This window comes from Serinus canaria, chromosome 1 (assembly GCF_022539315.1).
Source record: "Serinus canaria isolate serCan28SL12 chromosome 1, serCan2020, whole genome shotgun sequence".
Classification (NCBI taxonomy): Eukaryota; Metazoa; Chordata; class Aves; order Passeriformes; family Fringillidae; genus Serinus; species Serinus canaria.
Window position 1 is genome coordinate 54,798,907 of NC_066313.1, and position 27,277 is coordinate 54,826,183.

The window sequence follows — 27,277 nt, forward strand, 5'->3', positions numbered from 1 at the left end:
GTGGCCTCTTTTATTCCACTGTTTTTTCTCCCCTCCCCATCTTACTTCACTTCCATCTTAATTGTTGGGGCAGGATCAGTCCTGTGCAGCACCCAAGAGCCTGTAAATCCAACTTGAAATCATGTTGTCTGATCCAATATTTACTGCCAAAATCTTCATGCAATTGCCAAACGCAGTAGGCATGAATGGAAAGAAGTGAACATACTTTGGTGTTTTGTGTTAACTCCCTAAAACTTTTCAGTCACTTCATACACAGACACCAGACTTAGCAGAAATATAATTTATCATAGTATCATTATGATTTAATAAAAATGGACTTTTATCTTTATCTTTAACCCTTAGCTTAATTAGTAAATTTCAGCATCTTAGCATGCAGGCATTAAAGCTGATTAGCTATAGTAAGGATGCCAAAGGACTTGGAAATCCAGATTTTCTGGGAAATGAATGTGATAAAGGGCAAAATGTTATTTCCAAGTGTGATTCACTGTTGAAAGCAGCTATGCAAAATTATCACTTTCCTAAATAATGGCTTTGGCTTTTGTTCATAGTCAGGGTTGTGTCTACAGCAGAAGAAATGTCTGAAGTATTTTTATGAAAAATAAAATTGCCTGGATTACATACCCACTTTTGCATCAATTGTGCTCAATTTTGCAGGACTGAATTATCAGGGAGGCTCTGAGATAAAATGAACAAGGAATCCCATCACTGAATTTAAGTATGAACATTTTTCAGATTGTTGTGTCTGGATCTCTGCCAAGTTTCAGCCCCACAATGAATTAAGTCCAACCCACACAAAGTAAGGAAATAAAAAAGAAGGGAAAACAACCCAAAAACTTCTACAAGGAAAAAAGACTAGGCATTTTTTATGGGGTAACAAGTGGCCAAGAATAATTTCTTGGAAAAGTAATTATCTAAAGAGAGAGTGGGTTCTTCTCTCTAATTGGAAATGATAACATTTTCCAGCCTTACTAAACACAGCAGAGGATCATCATTTTTCTTCACCAACCCGGTTAAATTAAAGTTGAGAAGTTGCTTTCCTCTAGTTTTATTTCTCCTGACACCCAATACTGTAATTGAGCCCTCTTCCCTTTCTTTGTGGCAAAATCTAATCTGGCTGCCACAGGACCTGTGAAAATCATGGAGGTGATGAGCCAGGTGATGAGCCAGTCTGCTTTCTGCCTTGTATGTCTGGCTTATTTAATCTCTAGTCACCCTCAGATAATAAATATTTCATATGTTGGACAGGTGAAAGGTTTTATTCAGCTGCAGATCTGCTTCCACAGCAACTGATTCTTCTCATTTGAACAGTTTAAAATGTGTTGAAAACAGAGCTTGCTTTCTATTTTTCTCCACTGTGTTTTTTATGTGTAATGTATTATTTGTTTTCTCCCTCCTGTCCCTCCTACAAGCAGATACAGAAAAGCCGACAGCATTAACAAGTAATTCTAAACAATTTATAATCCAAACAAATTCTCTCTTCCAGTCAAAATGGGATGAAAAATGCCATTTCATTTGACAAGCCTAGAGTAAATAGCTAGAGATATGAAATTGCCCGGGTTAGCATCTATAAATACTCTGTATGCAAAAAATGCATGCAATCACAGTACTGCTTTATGCTTTACAGTATGTTTCTCTGTTGCTACTGGGTGTTTCCTCAATACCATTGTCCACCAATTCAGCTAATAGAGTTGGGTTTGGTTTTGGGGTTTTTCTGGTGGAGGGGGAGGCAGTATCCCAGGTCTTTCTCTAAGAAAGGTTTCCTTCTCTAAGAAAAGCTGCTGGCAAAAAGCTGAAGAGAAATGTCTGCAACCATATCTGATTTCTGCCAATGTTGGCGCTTGTGACAGATCTTCTGGAACACGTCTGCTGCATCCTTTGCATCTTGCAGCAGAAGGAGCTCTTTGGAGGCATAGCTTAGCTCATTCTTCCTCTGCACATTTCACGTGTAGGGGGTAGCTGCTGTCCCTCTTGCTCTCTGGCCATGCCCACATCTGGACTCTCTGATGCATGCTGTGCCCCATGCCCACCTCCATACCACTGTCTGCATACATGGCTGGTGACTTCACAAAGCACTTCCCTTGCCTCCCTGCTGAGTCAATTGTGACTTGGTGCAGTGGTGAAATTTTGGTAGATAGGCTCCAAGGAAAGGGATTTTCCCTCTACCATCTCCTGTCAGGCTCAGAGACGCTTTTTTCTTGCATCTGACCATCTGTGTGGATGTTCCCTTGATGCAGTTATGGCAGAATGGGGACATTATTTCATAAGGCACACTGCTGTCTTAGGAAATAAGTTAGAGAACACATCTCAGGCTATGATTTGGGAGTTTTAGATGTGATCGAGAACCATGCATAGGTGGCTTATTTGATCTCCCTGTCTTCTCCTTGTATTTACTGTATAGCTTCCTAGTGATGCTGTATTTGGGAATTAGGACGTTCTAGATCAGTTTGGAAAAACTGACATGAGGTGATGCACAACTGCTATTTTGGCTTTAGGGGGAGATGGAAAACAGGTACAGCCTTTGATAGGTGTCTGTGTTTGTGCCTGGTAGCTCTGTGGCAGATCCCCCTATTAGAAACAATTGAACTATATCTGACCTTGCAGCCCTCTCCCTTCTGTTTCCAGGCATATAGATTTTAGCCAGCAGGTCTCTGGTTAACCCCTCCTCACTGTTGTTTATTTCCTGCCACTCCGCAGACACACCACTGAGCATTAAGTATGTGAACTCAAAGACGCTCCCTCTTTCCTGAACAGTCTTCATAGCAAACAGGCACGAGCTGGGCTTCTCCAGGCAGAATTTCTACCTAAGAGACATAGGTTTCAGAAATATATGCCCTTTCTCTCACCCTTTTGAGATTTCATTAAAAGCATCTACTTCAAGAAACTACAACTCTGTTTATTCAAGCTTTGAATTTGGAAGTCGTGCCGGGATCCCTGCCACGGCACACTTGAACCGTGAAACCCAGGTCAGTTCCATTTTTTGGTTTTCATGTACTGGCACTGTGCTGCAGCTGTTTGAGCTACCAGGTCTCTGTGGAAGCAATACTTCTTTTAACATGCAGAGAACATCATATTTGATTTTATAACCTTACCTCTTGTTGGAGGATTTGGAGTTTTTTGTACTACTAAACAAAATGTCAGGGTGGCATGTCAGTGAACATAATGCATTCAAAAAGAATCATGCTGACAGGCTCAAAACCTAAATGCTCTCTTTTAAACAGGCAGGAACAGCTCTGATTTTCCTTCCTGCCCACCAGGCTATGCTTGGACTTGAGAAGACTGCTGTGCTTCATCTCCCTGTTGCTCTGTCACTGTGACTGCTGGCTATTGCACTATATAATGCGATCTTGGGCTGTGAGATATGACCAGTTTCAATCAATGTTCACTGAGGTTGACTTTGTGACTCAAAGGCTACTGACTCAATAGCCTATTAGTTTTGTCAGTGAATCAACCCTTTCTTTCTCTTCAAGCCTTCTATGGTGTTGAGGAGTTTGTGGGTTTTTTGTATTGCTAGAGAGAAAGCTGCTGGGTTGGCTATTCCACTGAATGCAGCTGGAGGGGTGTTACTAGGTTTGCGTGAGGCACTTTCTGAAAAGTGCCTTATTTTTGTTAATAGTTCTACTCTAGATCTCAGATTTCAAATTCACAAAGAGTTTGCATTCCTGAAACTTCATGTGAGTAGTCTTTATCCGCAAGGTGGATTTGCAGAGGGAATATCAAAATTAACAAAATTTGGTACCTGCAATGTGTTTCCCTCAAATGTGCATAGGAAAACTCTGTTTGAAGGCACAGTACTGCTTGTCTGCTTACTGGGAAAAGATCTGGAGGCAGCAGTGCTTTATGCAGGGAAATTTGTTGGTGTTTCACTTGGTTCTGCCTTTTTAATCCCTGTGCCCTGATGCCTAGTGATTGTGTGCTTTGATGTTGCTAGAGTCCTCTTGGAGTAAGTGCTCCTCTCAGTGAAAGTTACACTGCAGTCATTTTTTAATGTTTCATGCAATGGTGAAGAATAATCTGGAATACACCCAAACATAGGCATTTCATCACCTGAGGCCTGCAGTTAGGGCCATTGTCCAGTTCAGTCACCAAATAAGAGTCTGGAGAGCAAATACCAAGTCCAGCTCCACATCTTCTCTGGCTCTTCCATGGTATGTTCAGTTCCTCTGCTTCTAAGCATGTTTCCCTTCTTTCCAACTTTTTTCCTTTGTGCATTTGTTCCTTGTTTAATTATTTTAGGTCAAGTCTGCAACAGCTGAACAAAATACATTAAAGGTAAAGGTCTGTGATTTTCCTGTGGCAGGAAAGTTTGCATGAAAATATAAATATCTTTTTGGGTGTTATATTTGTCTAAGACAATAGGAAGGTAGGTTCTGAGTGGCTGGAAATGTTGTAACTGCACCATTAATGTTTAATTACTATTGGCAGCCAAGAAGTGCCTTCCTGGATTAACCAGACACTCAGCTTCTGAGATGTGCATAGGTGCAAGAAAGTGATAAAGCTCATGAAACCGCACCTCTGGGAACGTGTAATGGGATCTTCCCTGTGATATGCAAATCATGCTGCCAAGTTGCTGTGTAAACAATTCATGGGAGATGTAGTGAGAGGTAGTTAAATAACTGGATCACATATCAAAGATAAAATCCATCACTGGGAATGGAAAAATGTGTTAAAATAGTGGTTTTGCTATTAGAAATAAATAAATAATGAACTGAAAAAAATCTTTGCCCAAAGCATATAGCAGCACTGAAAAGTAAATAGCAAATGATTTATCACAATTGTTGCAGTTCAGAGTAAACAAGCATTTAGGAAACCAGTGTGCACAGAGTTTGTGAAAAACAAGACTTTTCCTAGTACAAGTAGTCTAGCCAATTATGCTGGTGGGTTTTTTTCTTTTTTTTGTTTTTTTTGGTAACTGAGAAAAAAATATTACTACACAAATGTTAATTTGGTTATTTTTCAGGCAGAAGATATGCACTGCTTACTTTTGAGTGATAAAACTAATCCCATCATTTCTATTCTGGGCATGAGCAAAGATCTCAGGCAGCCCCGCAAAACATATTTCAGGGTCATATGTAGCCATAGATCACTGAGTGTGAGTAAACCATATTGACACCAGCAGAAGCTGAGCTCATGCCTTCAGCCTGAGTTTCTAATTTTTGTATTTTACACTGTATGAGGAAAGGATTCCACATAATAGCACTCCTCCAATAAATCAAAGATTACTCTTTCACAAATGATACTAAAGCCTTCATTGATCCTCTGTCCAACTTCACTGTTCTTCCACAGAGGTCAATTCCTGTAGCACTTGTCTTCCCTCAGCCTTTTCTTCTATCTGCCGTTCATTTAGGCTCTGATGTAGCTCAGCTGAAGCCCAGTGAGAAGCCTGGTATCCCTCCTTAGTGGGAGCTACAACATGTGCTAGAGTCCTGAGGGGCCAGCAGCAAAAAATTAGGAAGGCAGCAGGGAATATTAAAGCATCGTGAGTCAAGGGAAATGATTTTGACCCAACTTTCTTTTGTTTTGCTATGTAGCAGGAATGCTCTAGATGGAATTGTACAGTCATAATAAACAGATCCCACGTTCAACAAATGTATTGAATTCTGTTCTATGTTTAACCACCAACAGAAACTATGTCAGATGATCTTCCACCAGGAACAATATCTCCTAATTAACAGTAATTAAGGTATATTATGACTACAGGATATGAAACTAGATGGATCTGTCTCTTGACATTTCATATTTGGATTTTTTTTCCTGCTAAGTCCCTTAATATGCTTCAATTAATGATAACAGAGGCCAGGCCATTCTCAGTGATGGATCTGCATACGTGAATCTTAGAACCACTGAGATGAGATGAAGCATGAATCTTTCCATCATTAAACTCCCCTTAGAAACATGAATGAATTCCAATTAAACTGAATTTACTAGCACAAATGTTGATTATGAGGTAGCTAAGGGTCAAAGCTTGATTGCCTTATCCTGTAAAGTGCAAAAGCCTGTGCCAGACATGACAGGAATGTTGGGTGGCCTGTCTGCAGAGTCTTCAGAAGTTCTGTAGCCATTCATAGCAGGTATGGCATTTCATTTCATTCAGTGAGAAATCATTCGAAACTGTTTTGTTCAGGCCCTATTTGAACAAGCAAATTTTTTAGTTTTAGTGCCCCACAAAGGTTTTATCATCCAGAAAATTATTGCTTCTCTTTCTGCACTGTGGCAGAAACCCACTCTTCACCAACTAATAAGCATTTAGAGACCTAATCTGTAGTAAACCTGAGGTAGAGCCTTTGTATAGATAGCTTAACTATTAAGACATTTAAACTATTCCTGAATGAAAGGAAATTGCCAACTTTAAAGAGAGAATTTCCTAGCTCAGGCATTTCTGGACGTGTAATTAAACGAAATACGCCACTTCCTTGCCCCTAGCCACAGTTGTCCTAAAGAAGATTAACAACATTGAATTTCTACCCAGGCTGAAATCTTGTTTGTACCCTGAAATATGGACCCTGAAATGTAGTGCACATGACAATGCACTACAACTCCATCTGGTGACTCCTCTCAAGCTCAGTGATGCTTCATTGTGTTCCAGTGATGCCCTTTGCAGGATCTCCAATCCACTGTACTCAAGGAGGAGTTCACTATTTTGAAGATGAGTATAGATGAAACCAGGTTTCTGCAGAGTTTACTATGGTGTGGAGAAATTTTTCTGAAGTAATTTATTAGATGTCATAGAGCATATGCAATCAGAAGATCTTCCATAAAACACCGGCAAAAAAAAAGATGTAAAGCCTGTTTTCCATGCTATTCCACTCTATTATGATCTGGCCTTAATTTAAATGATCTACTATATTTGTGATTGCACAACATAATCATGTTCCTGGGATTGTTATTTTTTTCTGTCATATATTTTTAGCTACCTCAGTTCTCTGAAACTTCTTAAAGAAAATATTTCTTAGATTTATTTGAATTGTGTTCCCAAGGACAATTGTAATTCACTTCATCTGATTGAGAAATGGCATGATTACAAACTTCAGTTTTCTTTTAAGATACCAGTAAACATTTTTTTTTTTTTTGAGCCTCTTATTTTTCTTGCATCCTATGTGACCACACTTGCTTGATCACATGCAGGAAATATTTTTGTACGCTGGTGCTATGCATGACTATGAAAGGAGCTGTAGATAGAACAAGATGAGATACAGGCTGTAATTTACACCTGACAGAGTGTGAATTTCATTGCAAGTGCTTTTAAAGGAAACTTGCTATTTTCTCCACATTCAGATAAAAAGTAATTCCATAGGAAATTATGATAATTGGGGTTTTTTGTTTGTTTTGTTTATTCCGCTCTGCTTTAGTATTGAATTTTATAGGGAAAAAATATTCCTCAACCTAATGCAATCCTGTGTTTTCTGCAGGCTTGGGTCATGGTCCAGCATCCTGGTGATGCTGGACATACCCCTTATCAGAGAACAGCCTGACTAGGCAAGATTAATAAAGTCTGGGATAAAGGAAGTATAATCAGGCCGTTTCATGGGTGGGGGATCAAGGTGTAGATGGTTTAAATTACTTGCCAAAGGTGTGTTACAGAGCTATATGAGGAACAGGAATCTCCTGGATCCCCGTCAAGTATCTTTTTCATTTCTAGAGCACTGCAGACCTGTATTTGTTTTGGCTGTATTGCAATTGGGATAGGTTGGAAGACATTTGGAGGCAGAAGGGCTCTACTAAGTCTTTCTCACCAAAAGAAATATTAGTAGGCAATTAAAAGAATAACAGATGGGACCCATTGCAGTTGCTCTGAGCTTCAGGCAAGAAAGTACATAGAGGTCATTTAACGTGACCACTTATATATCAGAAGCTGCTAGGGTCACTCAGGCACTCCTAAATTAAACCATATATTTTAGACAGAAATATAGCAGTCTCACAAAGCATTTTCCATTCAGACCATAAATTCCAAGGACATAGCTTTGTCCTCTACATGTATCTGCTTTGCACTTCCTGTAGTATCACCTGGACAAATAAGGGCAGATCATACTCCTGTCAGTTTAATCTCTTGCATCATCGCTGTTATTTTGATTAATTTGATACCTCAGAGCTTTAAAGAACAAAGAAACCATTAACAGCGCAAGCAGAGATGGTGCCAAAGAGGCCTGGACACTGACTCTGGCACTCTGTTCTCCTCCTGTGTGCCAGAAGAGCACTGCTGCTGCAGGGAGGGTAGTGAGTGGTGGCCACCCAGCTACACTGGGGAAGCTGATGGAAGCTGCTGCGCCCCAGAGCCCTCTACATGGGCCATGTCCTCTGCGTGCTCAAGGGGTGAGTCAAGATTGACTCCAAGAGAACAGGGTACATAAATTTTCTGGATGAGGATATAAACCAACAAGTCAAAAGCCATGAGATACCATATTCATAGCTACAGGCCAAATGCTTTATTCATAATGTCGCAGTGAAAGTATTAACATTGCATTTGTTTAAAAAGTAACTAGGAGGCCATTTGTGACCCCTATAATACACATGTGGAGCAGTGCTCTGCTGGTTTACACTGGATTTGTTCTGCTTTGTATTTTCCAGAGGGTCAATTTGCAAGGATCTTAACTGCTATTTATGAATATAAGTAACTAATTTACCAAGGTTTCACAAAGTGGCTTCATGGCTTCAGCTTCATGGTTAAAGGGTCCGCAAATCTTTTGGTCTTGTTGTTGACTTTGGGTTGTTTCTGATTGTATCTTGAAGGCTAGAAATACTGTATTATGGTAAATATATTATTCTTGTTTTTGCCCTTTTTATTAGAAAATATTTATATAGTGCATTAAATTGACATTGTACTTTACCAACACAGATAAAGGCAAATTCTCTGCCCTGAAGAGCTTATAATTCAAATAAAAAAAGACAAACAAATGTACAACACTTTGAAAAATGGTGGATGACAGGATTGCTAACTACGTGAAAGAGGTGGAAGGGTTACATGAGAAAAGAGAAGGATGCTATGATCATCATTATTCCTAGATCACTATTCCCAGTTTTACAACACAGTGGCACCCTAAAAGCTTCAAATGGGATGAAAGCCTGGCTGCACAAGGGGCTATGCAGAAGCCTGCCTAGGGGGTGGCCTTGTCTCTGTGTCTTAGAGCAGTGCTGCCTTGCTGATATCCCTGCCTGGAAGGCACCTGGTTAAAGCCAGCATCAGCTCAATTACAGCCCAAGGAATGCCATGTTTCCAGTAGTTTTTAACCCTTCCTGAGGGAAAAAACAGATGATTTCCTGCCCTGAAGAATTGTAACTGAAACTGAAGAAAAATGCTCATACAAGAAGACGTTTCAGGGAAAGGGGAGTGGAAAGATTGTTGACTGGGTAAAGGTATGGCAGGACCACCTGGAGGGAAAAAGGGCTTTTAGCATAATTAGATTCACCCTGATCTGCAGCTCTAGCCTTCTCATCCTGACCCCCTGACAGCTAGTTACAAGGCAGAAGCATCAAAATAATTTTTGTTGCCTGATCATAGTTGAAGCACACATAGTAGCTGCTGTTTTCCTGATCTGACCTCATGTTAACTGTGGAATTGCTTCTCCCTCAGTGCCCGCAGAGTATGTGATAATCCTAAATTTATGTAACTTGCTAGTGATCCCATAAACAACTGTTTAGAAAACAGGCAAAATTCCTGGCTCTGCTTAGCAACTTAATTCAGCCTCTGAGGAAAGCAAATGGGTGTGCGGTAGCGCAAAGACCCTGGAAGCTCTGCTTCGTCCTGTGGGAGGTGGAAAATACTCATCATTTCCCTCATTTATCTACAGCAAACTACCTCGTAAATCAGAAAGGACAGAGGGAAACTCCCTGTAGCTGTCCTCACTTCTGGTTCAAAAGCAGATGCTGTCCCCAAGTATGGCAGGAATGATGAAGAAAGGCAGGAGCAGCCTTGGCAAGGCTGGTGGGCAGAAACAAGGGACTGTGAAAGCCAAGAGGTTTGTGTGATTTACGCTGATCTTTAAAATGGGATTTACAAGGAGCAAGAAAGTTAGGTGTCTGGTAGAGAAATGGGGCTGAGGAGATGGGATTCATCATTTGGAAGTAGGAAGAAAAGGATGAATTTTCTCTCCATAGAAAAGGCAGATATAGGGCATCACAGTTGTTGGAAACGTGTTAGAGTGGGAAGTTCCCGCTGTCAAACACTAACAGTTATGTGTTGGCATATTCACTGGGGATGGGCAGAAAAATAATCAGAAAGACAACCATCTCTCTGTCTCTCTAATTTGTGTGTATCTGTATCTGGGGACATTCTCACGAGCTATTGCAAACCGAGTCGTGCTTTCTGTTCTCCTGCAGCTCGCTGTGCCAGAGTTATCAGGCAAAGGACAGGAGTGGGAGCCAAGTCCCTCAGGACTGAGTGTCTTGCTGGGATTCATATGGCATGCAGGTAGCAGAGTGACAGCTGAGCTCCCAAGGCACGGTTTGCTCAGCCCAGCTCATCTCATCCCATGGGTGTCTGACAAAACAGATGTTCATATCCAAAACTGCAGCTTAGACTTCCAGCCAGGGGAGTGAGATGTGCACCTCTAAGGTGAGCTTCACTGCCTGGCAAGTTAGGTGTCTGAAACAAGCTGGCAGAAGTATCTGGTTCTCCCCATTGGCAATAACAACAGCAAGAAAACTCAAGCATAGATATCTACATTGGCAGAGTTTAGGTGAGGTGAATCCCTGCCTTCCCTAATACAACAGCACAGTGCAACATTTTGGCTGTGAAGAGATATTTGGGTGAGAGAATGGCCCATGGCAGATTAAGACAAGAGATGTGCCTACATTGTAGGGGTAGCGTGCAGTCAAGGGATGGAAACAAAATAATGCAAAGAAAAGCAAGAAAAAGTGTTATGAGGTAAATGGAGAACAGGAGGTATACAACGAGGGATGGAAGGATTGCAAGATAAATGAGCCCAGGGAGCACACTGGCAATTTAGAGCTTGTAGCTGGAGAAAATATCCTGAGTGTGATGTGCTAAAAGGAGATGGCAGCTTTCAGAGTGAGGACAGATGTAAGCTGATAGAAGAGATAGTGGGTTTTTCTCTGAAGCAAAGTTTATCACCAGAAACTATGAATTAAAACAAACAAAACAAGCCTAAATCTCTTTTCCAGATTTTCAACAAACAGCCGTCACTGAGAGAATACTTTATGGTATTGCATAAAGTTTTGATCAATATGACTTTAGATTGCTTTAATATTCTGCAAAAAGTGCTCTGCAGATCACCCTTGCACTTAACCAAGGGCATTTAGATGTCACCTCTTGCCATAATTTGACCCAATGATAAAAATGTATTTTGAAAATATTAAAATAGTTTGACTGACAGGTTTGGGGTTTTTTTCCCCTGATGAATGTCTGCCTGAAAAGACAGGCTGCCTTAACTCCAGGAGTTCAATTATACAGACTTTAAAGGAGAAGAAAAGTTATAATGAATGCATTTTAGAAACTTCTAAAAAGTTACTTAAAATAGACTCTCCATACATAATGTTACCATGTGAAACTCAGCTGTATCCTGGTCTTCTGGGACTAGGAGACAGCAGTCTGTGTTCATTTGGAAATTCAATAGCAAGGCACCCCTGCCTGTGATGGTCTCCATGATACAGCCCCTGGGGCTCTGCCACAGACAGAGCTTACATGTCAAGCTGTTCATTTTTTCAGGAGGTGACATGGGAATGATTTCACTTTAGGTTAGCCAGGAAACTAAAATACCTGTTCTAGAAGTGTGTCCTGGCTTGCTTTGGTCTCTTTTTTCTCCCTTTTGTCTTAGTTTTTCTTTAAAAACACTCAACCATACAACCCTTTGTGTTTCAGCTTGAGGTAGGTTTAGTAAACATGAAGAAAGAACACTGTGTGGGGTACAATGAGTAAAAGATATTTGGTAGGTGTGGTGCATTTATATAGGTATTGTCTCAAGCCCCAAAAGATAAGAAGTAGCATGTATAGCCCATATGACTCCCCAGGTACTTCATGGCATCAAGAAGGCATTCCAGCACCTCTCATTTCAGTATTCAGCCTTTCAATGAAGTTGCTGAAGTGTCTTTGTACAAAATCTTCTTTGAATGTTCCCCCTGTTGTCTGACATACAGTGGAGTGGGATGTCATGTTTCTAAAATAATCACTGGCCTTTAGTAGAAAGTAATGTGATAAAAGGCTTGCTATTAAAATACTTGAAATAATTTAAAAATTTCAGAATATTTTCTTGTTGGTAAATATAAATGAAGTTAAAATGCAGCATTTAAAGAAAGGATTGTCCTAATTTAGTCAGTAAGTCACTGTTCTTTTAAATGGGAAGCAAGTGAGTCACAATTGCAAGCCATCTTGGCAGGGTGAAAAACAGAGATGCAATCATCAACTCACAACAGTGTTTTGTGTTCAAGGAATAATCAGACCTGTTTTTATCAAGGCTGTGCTGCATTGCTAGCCAGCAATATGGCTTTTTTTTTTCCTGTTCCAAATGATTTTGGAACTGCATATGCTTTTTCAGTAAGTAAGCTGGACTTCTATAACGCTTTGCTTAATGTGCCTCCAGATTCTGTTATTTATAGACTTCAGCATAATCAGACTGCAGCTGCTAAAATACATGCAAAACAAAAAGCACATTTGTAACCTGTTAAGGCTTAGCTCTGAGATGCCAGTGAAGTCTGGGATTTACCATGAAATATTACCGAGTGGCCTTTCAAGGAGCATCACCAGAGAATACCTGTTTATCTTGGAGACCTCTGCTTTATTTTTCTTTCTCTGTTGAAATCTTGTAATGTTCTGCTTTCCAAGGGAAGTCTGGCCTTTGTGTGTACCATGTGTTATCTTCAAGACATGCTGGGACAGTGGATTAAGGTAGTGCAGCATCTCAAATGAACAGTTCTTCCAGAAAATATGTTTTGTAAAAATTGCCTTTGTTGAATATAGAGGGAACTGTAAATATATTGTGATTTTTCTCTAAGTTGTCTTAGTCCCATCAGTATGGACATGATTTACTCATTAACTGGTTTTTCAGTGAAAATTGGTGGAAAGGATCCCTTGCAGTCATGGGAAAACCTACATACTTGGTTTACATAGTTAAAAGTGAAAGGTCTTAATGCACCAGCACATATTTTATGAGTTTATAGGATGACAGTGTAGGTTTTTAGTGACATAATACAGAATGAACAAAGGTGTTTTAAATCATTCATAAGACAAAAAATTGAAAAGTTTATGTGAGTGAACACAAAACCAGAGCTCTTATTTAGGCTCTAAGGGAGCTTATCTTCCCTAGCTTTTGCCTAATTAAGCTGTTTTCTTAAGGAAAGTGCTGGTTCCTGCAGAATTAATCTTTCTTTTAAAGGCCTTCTGTAAGAGGGAGATGTGGCAGAGAAATCCATGTAAACAGGGTGACTATGGAGATGCTGGAAACCAGCTGGTCTTTGCAGGGAGAGCTGCAGGGGGATGAAGCATACAGTAGATGCATAGGTTAGGATCCCCTCCCAGAAAAAAAGATTTTGCTCCAAAAAAGCTTTGGTACCTGATATAATTTTTTTACTTGTTTTAGTAAATGTGTGTTGGCAAATTGTTGAAAGAAATATGTTTTCCTTCAATTTGTTTTGAATTTCTGAATTTAGGTGACATTTTCTAGATGTTAACATACATTACCATGCAAAATAATGCCTCTTCTTGTAACACTGCATATGCAATAATATCAAAAATATTTTTTAAATCCATCTTAGAAATCACATTGGAGATGCTTTTTTTAAATTTTTTTTCATGGAGCCCAGGAGGATGGCTATGGCACAAAAATATCATTTTCATTGTTGCTAGTCCCATCTTTCTTCATCATCATAAGATGGTCAGAAAGAAATGAACAGTGACTTACAGCATATCCTTGTCTAGCTTTTCCTTCTATTTTCCCTTCTTTACTGGGAGTCCTGTATGCAGCTGGAGAAACAAAAGCACTGGGAAGAATCAGCACAAAACACTTGATGTGTTTTAGAAGACAGCTGGAGGTAGCCTGATAAATGACCTGTACTTTGGCAGGTCAGGTGGAGTGTGACCAACCTAATGACCACTGTCCTATGAATCACAGTGAATAGTAACAAACACTTTGAAATTGCTATTCTTTTAAGAACTGGAAAACTCGCCTAGATGTAACAGTTCACAAGATTCCACATTGCTCCTTTCCATCTGTGTTTCCTCAAAAATCAGTACCAATAGCATTTAATGACTTTGTGACTTGTACTCCCAGGTTTCAAAAGGTTGATGCCATCATTTTTTTCCTTGAGGGATTTAGTGGTCACAAAAATTAGACAAAGAGCTGAAATGACTGAAGGTCACTCAGCAGGTCAGTGTCAGAGCTGGGCAGAGAACCTCCTCCTTGCATCCCAGGGCTGGCTGCTGACCCGGGCACTCCACAGAGCCTCGTTACAGTGGTGCATTTAATCAACTTCACTCTGTGCTGTAACTCATTGTGGTGTTATGGATATCTAAAGGGTAGGATTTTAACTTCACAATCTGCTGTTATTGAATTAGTTTTATGTTGTGTTAATTTCTTTGTCTCATGGCATTCATTGCCTGTGATAATTGATGAACAATATATAACCGACTTCTGTATTCATTTGGGTAACTGCATTTAATTGCCTGGTATAAAATATGTGCACTAAGTACAATCTGCTATGACTGCTATGACTGAGAAGTGCTCATTGGTATGGACTTGAGGGTGCTTTATCTTCCTGACAACCTGTCTGAGGGAAGTCTAAATGTCTCTTGCAATTCACCGTCCGAGGACTGGTACTTGCATCATGTCTGCAAAAAGAGAGACCACCCAAAAAGTGTAATGTGAAATCGCTTTACAAAATGTTTGGCATCAAAATTTTGTTAAGCAGAAGTTCTCAAATCAGGAAGTTTTTATTAATGTCCCTGCCTCTCCCAAGGAATAGTAGGACCCAGAATATTTTATACATTTTCTCCTGTAAATCAGGATTATGGCTTTATTTGCTTCTGAAGTTTCTCCCCTGGAGTAGAGCTACCCCCATGCACAAGTGTTTATAAAACCAGATTTCTTTTACATATATCTTCAGGTCATTAATGCCCAGAGGAGTATTAGTGAATTGTAAATCAGGAATGCTCTCTAAAGGTGTGATGTCAGTGAAATGGTGTTGGTTAATGTCTGCTCAGGTTACACAAGATCCCTGCATGAGCCTACAATTTCTTGCTGTTTAACCAGTAACAGTGATTCAATTTATTATTAAGAAAGCAAGAATCTTTGCTAATAGATGTATTTCTCATCAAACTCAGGATCTTGTTTTTTTACATGACTTAGACAGCGGGTTTGTTTGTTTTCCTTGCTTGTTTTATTTACAGTGTCATGAAGGGTATAATAGTGCATTGTCTGAGCTGCACAAAGAAATGCAGAAATTTCCCCAAAGCTGATTTTATTTTAAGCATTAATGAAACCTTCTGTACACAAATTTTTTAAACAAAAGCTAATGTTTGAGTCTAAATCAGGTATGTAATGCCTGTGGGACTATTTTAGCCATATTACGTTGCTCAGTCCTAATGTAACCACTAGAAGGGATGTTCACAATTAGTATTTTTCTTTTTAAAAGAGCTAGTTTCTACAGTCTGTGTCCTTCAGGATGGAGCATTAGTTCTGCCTACAGCTTACTGCAAATTATTCAGCGTTCATAGGTTCGTTTATGCTTGTTATTCAGCTCTCTTCCACTGACAAAATAGCCTGCAGCAGTTCTTGGTTAGATAGAACTAGTTCCACTTTAGGCTCCTCACGTTCTCTTTTATGGCTTTTCCCCTGGTTCACCCTGCACTGTATCCAGGTACTTTTGATGAAACAGTAGACCTGGTGATCAGAGAAAAAGCAAAGCTGTCCAGAGCCAGGGTGGGATATAAGAGTGTGTTTTGAGCAAAGACTTCCTTGGCATATTGGGTAGAGCTGGTGGTATAGTACACCATAAGCTTCATCAGTTCAAACTACTGAATATGCTTTCATTCATAGTCATGGAGTTACATTCTTCTTCCTCTGCTAGGAATTTAACAAATATTTGTAGATAATTCATGAAAGTATACCAAAATTTGAAATATGTCAACCTGTCAGAAGGAATACACCAAAAAGTCATTCCCAGTAGACTGAGGTCTGATCCTGCCTTTCTGGCAGAACTGAGGCAACTGGCATGTGGGCTTGGGCAGAAGAGTGTGTAGCATTCAGCAGCAGAGCTGTGGCCTGGTACATACTTCACCAAACAGTAAAACGTGGGCCAGGGGGAAGGCAGAGAGAGTCCAAGACCAATCTTCTTGCTCTTATCCCAGCAATCCATGCCTATCTGAGATGCCTTTGCCCCAAAACCATGGGGCAGTACCTCCTTCCTCCCCAGTAGCCATGGCTTTATGGGGACAAGCAAGTAGCGCACAGCAAGGTATGAAGAGGCATTTCATCACTGTTGGTTTTTAAATGCTCCTTTCTTCATCAAGGCAACAAGGCTGCTGGTCAGGGGAAGAGGTGAACCACTCTCATCTGGGCTATTCAGCATATATTTGTAAATTGGGATTGATTTGGCAGTGATTCATAAAGAGCAAGGAGGGCTGTACTGAGTAAGAAATAACTTATTCACAGGGAATAATTCAGCCAGCCCTAACCTCAAAACAGATTTTGTGGTCTGAAGTTTATAGCCTCAGTGGAAAGGGCTAAGTACAAGCTTAAAGAGCTGAACAGGAGACACCCAGTTTTCACAAATTTGACATAAATCTTGGCTGCCTTGCCTTATGTTAGTCACATTCCCTGCAGAGGACTTCCATTCAGTGTTTGTTTGCTGTTTATAGACGTTATTTAAAAGCTAATTTTATGATAAAAATATTTTATGTTATGTATAATGAATAGTGGAGATCAAATAAGAATTGGAATTGCAAATTCAAATATTAAGGGTTGATAAATATTGACTTTTAAGTAGACACACTGTAGATTTGAACAAAATGCTTTTTAGCCTAGTATATTGGTTATTTGTAAAGTACAACATACAAAAAATGTAGACCATTGTTTGAGCCTGACTCTTCACTTTTACAGCCATTGATTTTGTCATGTTCCTAGGAAATGATGTGTACAGTGTCATGGAACTAAAACATAAAACTTTCTAGCTCGCACTTTATGCACATGAAATGAAAAAAAGAAAAGTGTGGGAGGTACTAAGCTAAAATATAGTGTAATTATGTTAATTGTATCTTTTCTAAAGACATGTCCTTAGGGTCTGCATGTTAGAAACTTCCTAATTATGATCTTTCAAGTAGTTTCTGAAAGTCAGCACAGCTATTCTAGGGCTGAACAAGTCACCAAGATTCACCTGTGCAGTGCTAATACTGAACACTTGTTAGCTTCTGGTCAGCTGCTGGCCCCCGGTACCCAACACCCTGGATCAGACCCCTTAGGCTACTGGACAGCCCAGAAAAATGAACGTGGCCCTCCCTAACCCACAGTCCCATGTACCTGGTGCACAAAGAGTAGCTTGGGCTTGTGCATGTGATCATCCTCAGCCCAGGGTTTTCTGCCCCTGCCGGGAGCTCACAGACTTTGCTCATACCTCTTACCTGTCACCTGCTCAGCCTCCTTTCCGATGAGCGACGTGCCAGCGTGGTGAGCCTCCCAAGCAACAACAGCAACAGCAAGCAGTTGCCCCTATGTAAAATTCATAGCCTAACAGATACCTGATGAGAGCAACGTGTTTTAGCTAGAAGCACATACTGCACTTTTGCTTTGAGCTAAGTAACTTCTGTGAGCCAAGGGTGCAGTGTTAGTTAAGGAGCAGGCATCTTCCTCAGCTTTGTTAGGTTTTCTTTGCCACATCTCTGCAGGCTCCATTCTGTAAGTCATTGCATAGTATTTTCTTTCCTCTTTCCGTCTCAGAACAGACGACTATTTCCTTGAAACTTGCAACACCAGTTAATTGTAAACAGTTTAAAAAAAAATCATATTCATCCCTTTATATGTTCTTCCAGCCGATGCCTTCATGCTGAGGAGGCTGTGTAGCTACTGATAAGACCTAATTTGTGAAGGGCTTTTCAGTGTCCTGACAGGTTCATACGTGGTACTGTTTGTTCAGCAGGCGAGGAGGAGCGTTTGCTGGAATGCCTCTACAGAGGCTGTGAAATGTGTGCACAGAGGCTGGGGCTGCTGATCCAGAGGGAGTGGGCAGGAGCTTCCAGTGCCTCCCAAAGAGGTCGGTCTGTTCTTGTGTTCTGACTCTGGCACTTGGAGTTATTTCCATCTTTTCTCTTTCAGAGCCTAATGAGCTGTGTGAGAGCCCTGTGCTTGGTGATATCCCATCTCAAGATGCTGCTAATACAGTAGCTAATTATTCCTAACTGAAGAAGTCGAACAGAAGAAAAAGGATCCAGGGAAAAGCAATGGCTGCCGGTAAATATCTCAGGTTTGCAAAGGCCCTAAGAAAATACCTGGAAAGAGCTGGTTTCAGGTGTGACTGGGGAGGGGAGAAGCAAAAATGTGTGATCACATCTTGTGTCTGGTGTTTCGGTATCAGGTATATTCAGTTTTCAGTTAAGGTGCCATCCCTTAACTACCCCACCCACTCTTCCCCCATCGAAGGAAGATCCATAGGTGGACTCAGTCTGTTTTGACCATACTAATGATATTTCTCTTTTGGTTTAAAACCAAAACCTTGGTATTTGCTATAGTGAATGGAATTTTTTTGATCTCTTTTTAGTTAGGGAATAATATGTTCCTAAATCTTTTACAAAATAAAAAATTGCACCTTATGGAAAATGGTTCTTTCCTTGGGGTGTGTTTGGTTTTCAGAGGTTTCAGGCAAGTTCCAGGACTATTTATGTATCATTAAGTTCTATCAGGGTGTTGCAGGGCAATTTATTCAGGTTGGGAGAGGCCTCAGGAGGTCTCTGGTCCAACCTCCTCGTTAGAGCAGGGCCAGAGATAGGGTCAGACCTGCTGTTCAAGGCTTCATGAAGTTGAGTCTTGAAAGGTGCCAGGGATGGTGACTGCACAGCCTGTTCTACTTCTTGACTATCCTCATGGTGAAAGTTTTCTCTTTTCCTTGCACCATTTACAGCTGTTGAATGTTTCCAATATCTTTATATTCTATTATACAATACCAAGGACTAATAGCAATGATCTAAAGGTGAATCGTAATTAAGAAACAAAACAAACCCAAAATAAACAGTGGTTGTGATACCACATTCTCACTGAAAGATTTGGTTAAAAATTGTGGTTCCTTGGCCTTTCTACTTACAGCATGTTTACTTTTTTGCAGCAGCTGATGGTTTGGGAAGTATAGCTATAGACACCACACAGCTAAACATGTCAGTCACTGATCCCACAGCTTGGGCTACAGCTATGAATAATTTGGGGATGGTTCCAGTAGGACTAGCAGGACAACAGCTTGTGACAGGTATGGTTTTTCTTTTTTTAAAAACATTGCTTGCACCAGTCATGAATTCTTCCTGTCCTTTGAAAAATATATGGAATGTTTTCTGAGGATATTATATTTTTATGTTCTGAAAACATCACCTGTGATTAATAATGCATACTGGTATTAGTCTCTTCTTGTAGTAGGTATGTAATCCATATTGTATTTTAACCTTGTGAAAAACTAAAACTCTCAGGGGAAATTGAACAGCTAAACCATCCATCTTTATGCTGGGTCAAGACTAGGAGACAAGTCATGTAAGAGGAGCATTTTTTTTTGTTTCTCTGTTCAAGCAGGATGTCTTGAGGTTCTGCCAAGGAATACCCTGGGCTGAGAACTCTTGACTGGAGATTTTGGAGTTGTGTTAATTGGGCAGAAAATCATGGACCCAGTCCGATTCATATGCTCAGTTGATATTAGTGAAGTGAAGCTTTCCTGTCAGGTGTGTGCTTATTTACTTTCTGACTGGTTCCATAAAATTGAATATCAAGAGATTGTTCTTGTTAGACTTTGTCATTTACTTCCCAGTCACAGTTTGGGAGAGTGTTGCGAGGGATCACTTATTGTAATATCCGCAAAACCATTATTTTGAAACCAGCAATATTTTACGGATAAAACTGGACATAGTAGACTTTGTTGTCAACAGTAGAGGCCCAATTAGTTGGAAACATTTAAACTTCTTTGCTCCTGTGATGTAGAGAAGAATTATTTATATATGGGTGGGTGCCCTGTAAACACAAGCCACATGCTAGGCATATGACAGACTCCCTCTAGAATCTGCTCTGCCACTTCAGCTTAAGAGGAGCTGTGTAATATCTGTATCCGAGCAGCATCCTGTCACGTCTGCACCTTTCCACATAGACGTGGATGCAGTGAGCCAGGCCATGATGTAAATCACTCTGCTTCCCTCACCAGGGATGCCTGATGATTAATTTTGGCCAAATATGCCCCCTCCTGACACTGGGAACTGAGTGGAGCTGTGCCAGTTCACAGCTGACGGTCTGGCTCCGAATTACCTGTTTTACAGGCTGGTGCACTAAGCTGCAAGAAAGCTGATTTATAACGAATCAGTCTCAAGCAGAGAGCTGAGCTGGTGGAGGCTGTGAACTGATTGGTGATCTCTAGCTTTAACACCATGCTCCTGATTAAAAGAAACAAGCAAAACCATCCGCTCCTTGGGATCCAATTCTCTTCAATGCTTCTGTCAACGACCTGGATGCAGAAGCTGAGTCCACACTAAGTTTACTGATGATACGAAATAAAAGAGAAGCTGTTGATTCTCTAGTGGGTAGACTGGCCTAACAGGGAGTCTGGATGGATTACAGGGCTGGGCAATCACCAACTGTGTGATGTTTAATCAGGACAAATGCCACATTCTGCACCTGGTACTCTGTAATCCTGGATGTAGGAGTGGACTGGGAGAGAGGAGGCTGGAATGCAGCCCTGCAGAAAGAATCTGCAGTTTTGTTGATGAGCTCAGAAATAGTGAATAATGTGTCCTGGTGGCCGAAAGGGCCAACCTGGGTTGCATTAGGCCTAATGTAACTAACCACTCAAAAAAAGTGTTTTTCCCACTTTTCTCAGCTTTGGTGCAGCCTCACTGTGAGAGCTGTGGGTGGTAAATATGAAAGTGTGAGAGTGATGAGTGTGTTCAAGAGAAGGCAACAAAGATGGTGAAAGGGACTAGAGAGCAAGGCTTGTGAGGAGCAGCTGTAGATGGTAGGTTTGCTCAGCTTAGAGGAGAAGAGGCTGAGGAGTGGCTGTCTACAACATCCTAATGAAGTTGAGTGCAGAGGATGATGCTGATCTCTTCTCTCTGTTGTCTGGTGATAGGATGGGAAGCTATGACTTAAAGCAGCGTCAGAGGATGTTCAGATTTGTTATTAGGAAGAAGTTCTTCTCTGTGAGGGTGGTCAAGCACTGGAACAACCATTCAAGGATGTGGTCATGGCCTGTTGTTCAAGTGTTTCAACAACACTCTTGGGTACATGCCATAATTTATACTGTGTGGAGTTAGGAGCTGGACATGATCTTTGTGAGTCTCTTCCAACTCAGAATATTCAATGATTCTATGTGTTCATAGGAAAAAAACATTTTTCCATTTTCCAGTGGGGATTTGCCTGCAGATGTTGTGCTCAACTTGAATGCAATTACCTCCAACCTGAAAATAGTCACATGTCAAAATCAGCTTCTGCTGCTTTCATTTGTAATCATCTTAGTTGCATATGCTGTGGAAATTTGCCCTGCCTTTTTGTCTTGCTCAATTCTGTCTCTTCAGTTTTGGTGTAAATTTTGTTCTCAGATGTGCTGTGCAATCCCTGCATGGCAGCCTCATCTCAGGTGCAGCGCTTCTCCCCACAAGGGAGGATCTCCAGTATCTTATACCATTGGCAGCCCCCTGCTGTAACTTCCATAATTATGTGTATCACATATTGTAAAGATGTTGTACAAGTCAGTTCATGTTTGTTCAGCATTTTCAATGTACGAAAGGTGCCATAAGTAATAAATATTAATTACTGAAGTGCTGCCTGATTTCTCTACAGGTGCTGAATAACTTCTTTTCTTTCCTTTCCTTTCCTTTTGTTTCTCTTTGGTTTAGACTTCTTTGTATTTTCAAGGTAAATAGGTGCTTTGACGCTTCATTATATTTCCTTAAGATTCATAAGTTTTTGACACATTTTCTTTATGGCAGATCCATAAGAGCAAACTTCAGTTTGCCATAGAATTACTTATGGATTTATTTGCTCTAATATATTTACTGTATCTGTGTTCAGTGAGGATTTGCATCATTATATTCAACCAAATATCTAACTACTCCCTAGCTATTTCCAGCTTTTTCATTTTTTTCCTATTAAGCCAAGTAATGAAGTCAGCTTTTTCAGCAGTCACATACTGCTTCTTCTACTGTCATCTGTTACATTTCTCTGTGATGAAAATGACACAACCACATCCCAGTGCTGGCTGTTTGTCCATCTTTAAAACTTTATGGTGTTTTTTTTTTTTGGTTTGGTTTGGTTTTTTGTGTTCCCAGCCTTGTTGATAGCTATGAAAGCAGTGAGTAGTTTAGATTAATCTTGGAGAGACTGTGATCTTTACATAACCTGCCATAGTCTGAAATGTGCTGTATGGTATTCACCTGTGTCCTGACACATGTCTTAGTCCTCTGGTCTATCAGTGCTCAAAGGACTTATGCATTCATGGACTTTCCTTCCCCAAACTGACCAGTTCCTGATTGCTGTGCAGGGAATTTTTGTTCTCATATGTATAGAGTCCATATGAGCCACTGTCTTTTGTGAGGTTTCTCAAGGCTTTTTTTCTCCCAAGCAGTTCTTAGCTTCACTGCTGTGTAACCCACTGGGATGCCTGCCTTGTAACAGTTATGCTCCCCAGTTTGCAATCTGTGAAAGTCTTGTCTAGCTCAAGAGTTTGCTAAAATGACAACCAAAGCTTCCTCAACATCTGGCCAATATTCTTCTCCCAGCCTGGGATGACAGCTCTCTGATCTTGGTAACTAATCAATTTTAAGCACTGCTACCCTTTTAATACCAGTTTAGGTGATATCTGCACTCTGTTTAATTCCTTATCTCCCAGTGCTGTAAAATTGGATTTTTGATCTGGGCAAATGTCAGAACCTTTCATTTATAAAGATGGGTTCCTGTTAATAGTTAAATAATATCTCTTGTGTGTCGACATATATTTTGCTTACACTTATTCAGAAAGCTTACTTTTTCCATATATTCGGCTGCTGCATTGCATATCCACTACTATATGCAGTTATAAATTATATATGCATAATTCATACAATAAACTGTAGCTTAATAAAACATTAGTTAAAGTGTTAAAGATTAATGTGGAATAGTTATGGGTGAAAATTATTTTCAATCTAAATTTCCCCTTTCAGCAGGTTATGCTTTCTTAAAAAAATGTACCTTTTAGGCTGAATTTTCTCATGGTTGCTTTTAGCCCAGAGGAAAAAAAGATCTGGCAAAGTTGAGGGAAATCTGCTAAACTGCTTTTGAATTACCCAGGCCTTAAAATTGCTGTTTTCTATGCTTTGAGACTCTGAGAAAAATGGTCAGGTGAGAGGGGAAGGTTAGTTTGTAGTTCATCTTTTTGAGAACTAAATCCTCTTTTTGCACTCAGCAACTCTGATTCAAGCACATCTTTCAAGTGCATTCAAGTCTGCTGTTTTTTTAGATTTTAGGACTAGAAGAAATACTCAGTGACCTAAGCCAACTGAGAATGTTTTATTTTGCTTTTGCACTGGTGCTTTTTAAAGGCAATTCTGACATTCCTAGATTTAGAGTTCTTGCACTTTGATTTATTTCAGCAAATGCCATCAGGCCACCTGTTTCTTAAGGGAAGATATCCTGCTGAGAAAATTATTTACTTCTCTGGTTCAGTTCAGTTCTCCTTTCACTAATTAACCAGTGCTCTGAGAAAAAGGAAGCAATTTTGAGGCGCTTTCCTCCAGATGACCTAAACATTTGTGAGTCAGAAATACTGTATGTCACAAAGTTCCCCAGTACAAATGAACCTGGAGAGTGGAACACAAGTGGTAATTCATTTAGCCTTTATGTTAAGCTCATGCCCTGTGACGCATATTTGTGCTCTTACAGAGTAAAATAACAAACCACAAGGGCAGACATCCAAGATGAAAGTTACAGGTCTGCCTGGAAGTCAGGAGTATGTCTGAAAACTGATGCCTTCTGCTTATTTACAGAGTAATTATTAAGACACGTTGTTCTATAGGAGTCTGGCCAATATGTCTGAGCCTCAAGATACTCAAGATACAAAAAAAGATTTTTAGTGACACCCAGTTTTTGTATTTTTTTTTTTCCTGAAGATAGTCTTTGCCCACTTGTACAAAATCCTAGTGAAATCAGAGACTAGGAATCTTTGAAGACTAACATCTTGCTTACCAAAAGATATAGAAAAGATCACCATTTTCGTGGCTTCAGGCATGTATTTTTTAGACACTAGAGGTTGTGAGATAGTAGGCACTTACATCAACCTTTCTGTTTTTCCATTTGTCTCTGCTTTCCCCACACACTTGTCTTTTGACCTGATTTCAGTGAAACATAGGAGCTGTCAGTTCCAATCAGGTCACCTTACTCAGGATTGTGCTTTTGACAGTGTTGGGTACCAGATACTTCATAGGGAGAGATCCACAAAGCAAATCAGTGCTGAAGTGCTGCTCTCTCCAATGCACTCTCCTCTTGAAAGGATAATAAATAGAATGAGTTTTCCCAAACTAGAAGTTATCTACCCAAATCAAGTCATAAAGGAAAACTTCATTTTTGGAAACAATACCTGCTACAGTAAGTAGTTACAATCCTGAAACTGCAACCCCAGACATACTTTCTGATAACAGAAAGATTTGTGAAATTTTGATCTAGAGACTCCTAAATCTAAAGACACAGGGTTAAATGTCCTTCCCAGAATTTTATTAGCTTGAGGCCTAAAAGTGAAGTCATAATATTCAGACTCTTTATCTTCAGAATGAAGACTGTAACTACAGGCAATCACTATATTCAGATTCCAGGCATGTTTTATTAATTATTGTTCACTGCAGGTCGTCATATGCTGACTAAATTGTAAACATATTCCTCACTGTTCTGGTTGTGTACCATTTTTGTATCCTTAATGAAGAAAAATCAAATCAAGTACAAAATCAAAATATATTTGATTATATTCAGCAGTTCCCCAAAGAAAGACTGTACAGTGCTGAAGATTTTAGGAAGTCAGCTGGCTGGAGGATTTTCCCAGCTCTCATGTGTATACCTCTTCTTCTGTGGCCTCTCCATTACTGAAGGCTTAGAGCCACTGGTGACCATCTGGCAGTCTCATTTCACTCTACCCCTGCTACCCTGTTACCTATTAAAGTTTCCTTTTTCTACACTCCATTGCTTAGCCACTAATCCAATGTGCTGATGAGTCCATGACTCGAAGCATCCAAGAGAATGCCTAACAAAATACAGCTTCTTTTCCTGTAATTAACACTTAACTCCTGCTACTTCATTATAGTCTACCCACAAAAATTTTGAAGTGAGTCCCTTGTATAATGAGCTGAAGATAGTCACTTTTCCAAGGGAAAAAATGCTTGAGGATCTGTAATTTGTGACTGAATTTTAACTCTCTCCAGATGTAAGCTTTGGTGTGCACAGGCAACTGTTTGGGGCACTCCTTGAGCTCAGGTTCCCCTGCCTGTGAAAGCTGCAGACCACAAGAGCTGAAGAGTTCAGCAGCCCCATGGCACAGAAGTATTCAGTGTCTTTACACCCACTCTGAATGCTGCACTGGCTTGACATCTGGCAGTAAAAAAAGATACCAAAAGTCTTAATAAAAACAACCTTTCCATAGATTTTACAACCCACTCAAGTTACAATGTATCTTCAGAAGGCATCTTTTCATGTCTTATGGCTTCCCAACCTGTTTTACATTCCAGGTTTTGTTAACAAGTCAGCCTATGATGCAAAAGAAATGTAGTAAGGTATGCTCTGAAAAATACCAAATATTCTTAATTTTATTTTAGTTCTTTTCTGTCTTATCATCTTCCCTATAGAAACATTTTAGTCAAGAGGAAAAGATATACCATTCAAATTATCTGAATGACCCATCAGAATAATTACACTTGTATGAAACATACTCTTAAGGATTAGCATTGCACTTATACCCAGATAAAACTACGTATTTTTATTACCAAGACACAGGAGAACAGCAAGGGTGAGAGAGAATAGGTACTGTGGGAATCCCAGTGTGTGGAGCCACTGGGAACATCTCTGAAGTATTATATACTAGTGTAACAAGTAGGTTTTTTTCATTGACCTGAAAAGCGCCTGCAGAGTTAATCACACTTTCTATCATGTGAGTGTTACTCAAGGAGACTTCACTCCAGGGGACATTAAAGTGCTAGGAACAAACACAGTCAGTTTACAGCAGAAAAAGGAGAGAAAGATTTGACAGCCAGAGGAAATGTGGCAGAAACTCTTGAGTGCCTTTTGACACGCTATCAGGGTTAAGTGTGCCTCTTAGGTCATTCAAGTACCTCCTCTATATTAGACCTTAATTGAGGCCAGGGATGAAGATAATGATTAAAATCTGCTCTGTGCTTGAAGAGAAATAGTACTTTTTAACATGGTATGAAGGGCTGAATGTCCCAAATAAACAAGATTCAGAGGTGAGCAGGTTCAGAAGTGCTAAGTGCAAAGCTTGTGTTGAATGCGGAGTGGAGGTTTATTTAAGAATATAGTATCTCCCTTTCTGCTGTTATACTTCTATGCAAGCCAGTTAACAGTTTAGGAAAAAAGAATGATTACTATTTGGCATACTTTTCTTAATGGTCTAAAAATACTGGAGTAAATTTATGATGCAAGCCATATTGTTTGGATGTTTTGGCATTTTGTTTTAGGGTTTTGGGGTTTTTTTAATTCCTGGCTGTTGGTAATTATACCACTAACAATCTGTTTGGCATGTTCTTATTTGATGTTACAGTAAAGTAACATGAGGAAATATTTTATTTTTGAAGAAGTTTTCCCCATCTTTTATCTTGCTTTGGAAAGCCTCCATTCCTATTATTTTCCATGTGTTTGTTTATTCTAGACCAGAAAGCCCATGAGTAACGATGAGCATCCCACTGCATAAAGTAAGCCAAGAGGCTGTTGGGAATCATTTGCTATTGACTGTTTACTTCTGTTGTAGTATAGCTTTGTCTGCAGCACTTTCCCTTCCAGGGATCCCAGATTCCTTGGCCAACACGGGGAGCCCAGAGTAACCTGGGTGACATACAGTTTGCTGATGGAAAAATGGAGTTATTGTGGATAGAAATCAACAGGAAAAGCAGACTGACCATTTTAACTAATCAAAG

The 27,277-nt window shown here is 40.0% G+C and overlaps 1 protein-coding gene across 3 annotated transcripts in view; it reads left to right on the top strand.

Annotated features, from left to right (window-relative positions):
* Positions 1 to 27,277, top strand: part of ENOX1 (ecto-NOX disulfide-thiol exchanger 1) — a 356,835-nt gene that overhangs the window by 204,048 nt on the left and 125,510 nt on the right. For all 3 annotated transcript variants that reach the window (XM_030234651.2, XM_018908677.2, XM_030234653.2), the window contains 2 exons: positions 18,252 to 18,386; positions 19,255 to 19,392. In XM_030234651.2, coding sequence (XP_030090511.1) covers positions 18,377 to 18,386; positions 19,255 to 19,392 — 148 coding nt within the window. In that variant the 5' untranslated portion in view covers positions 18,252 to 18,376. The remainder of the gene's footprint in view (positions 1 to 18,251; positions 18,387 to 19,254; positions 19,393 to 27,277) is intronic.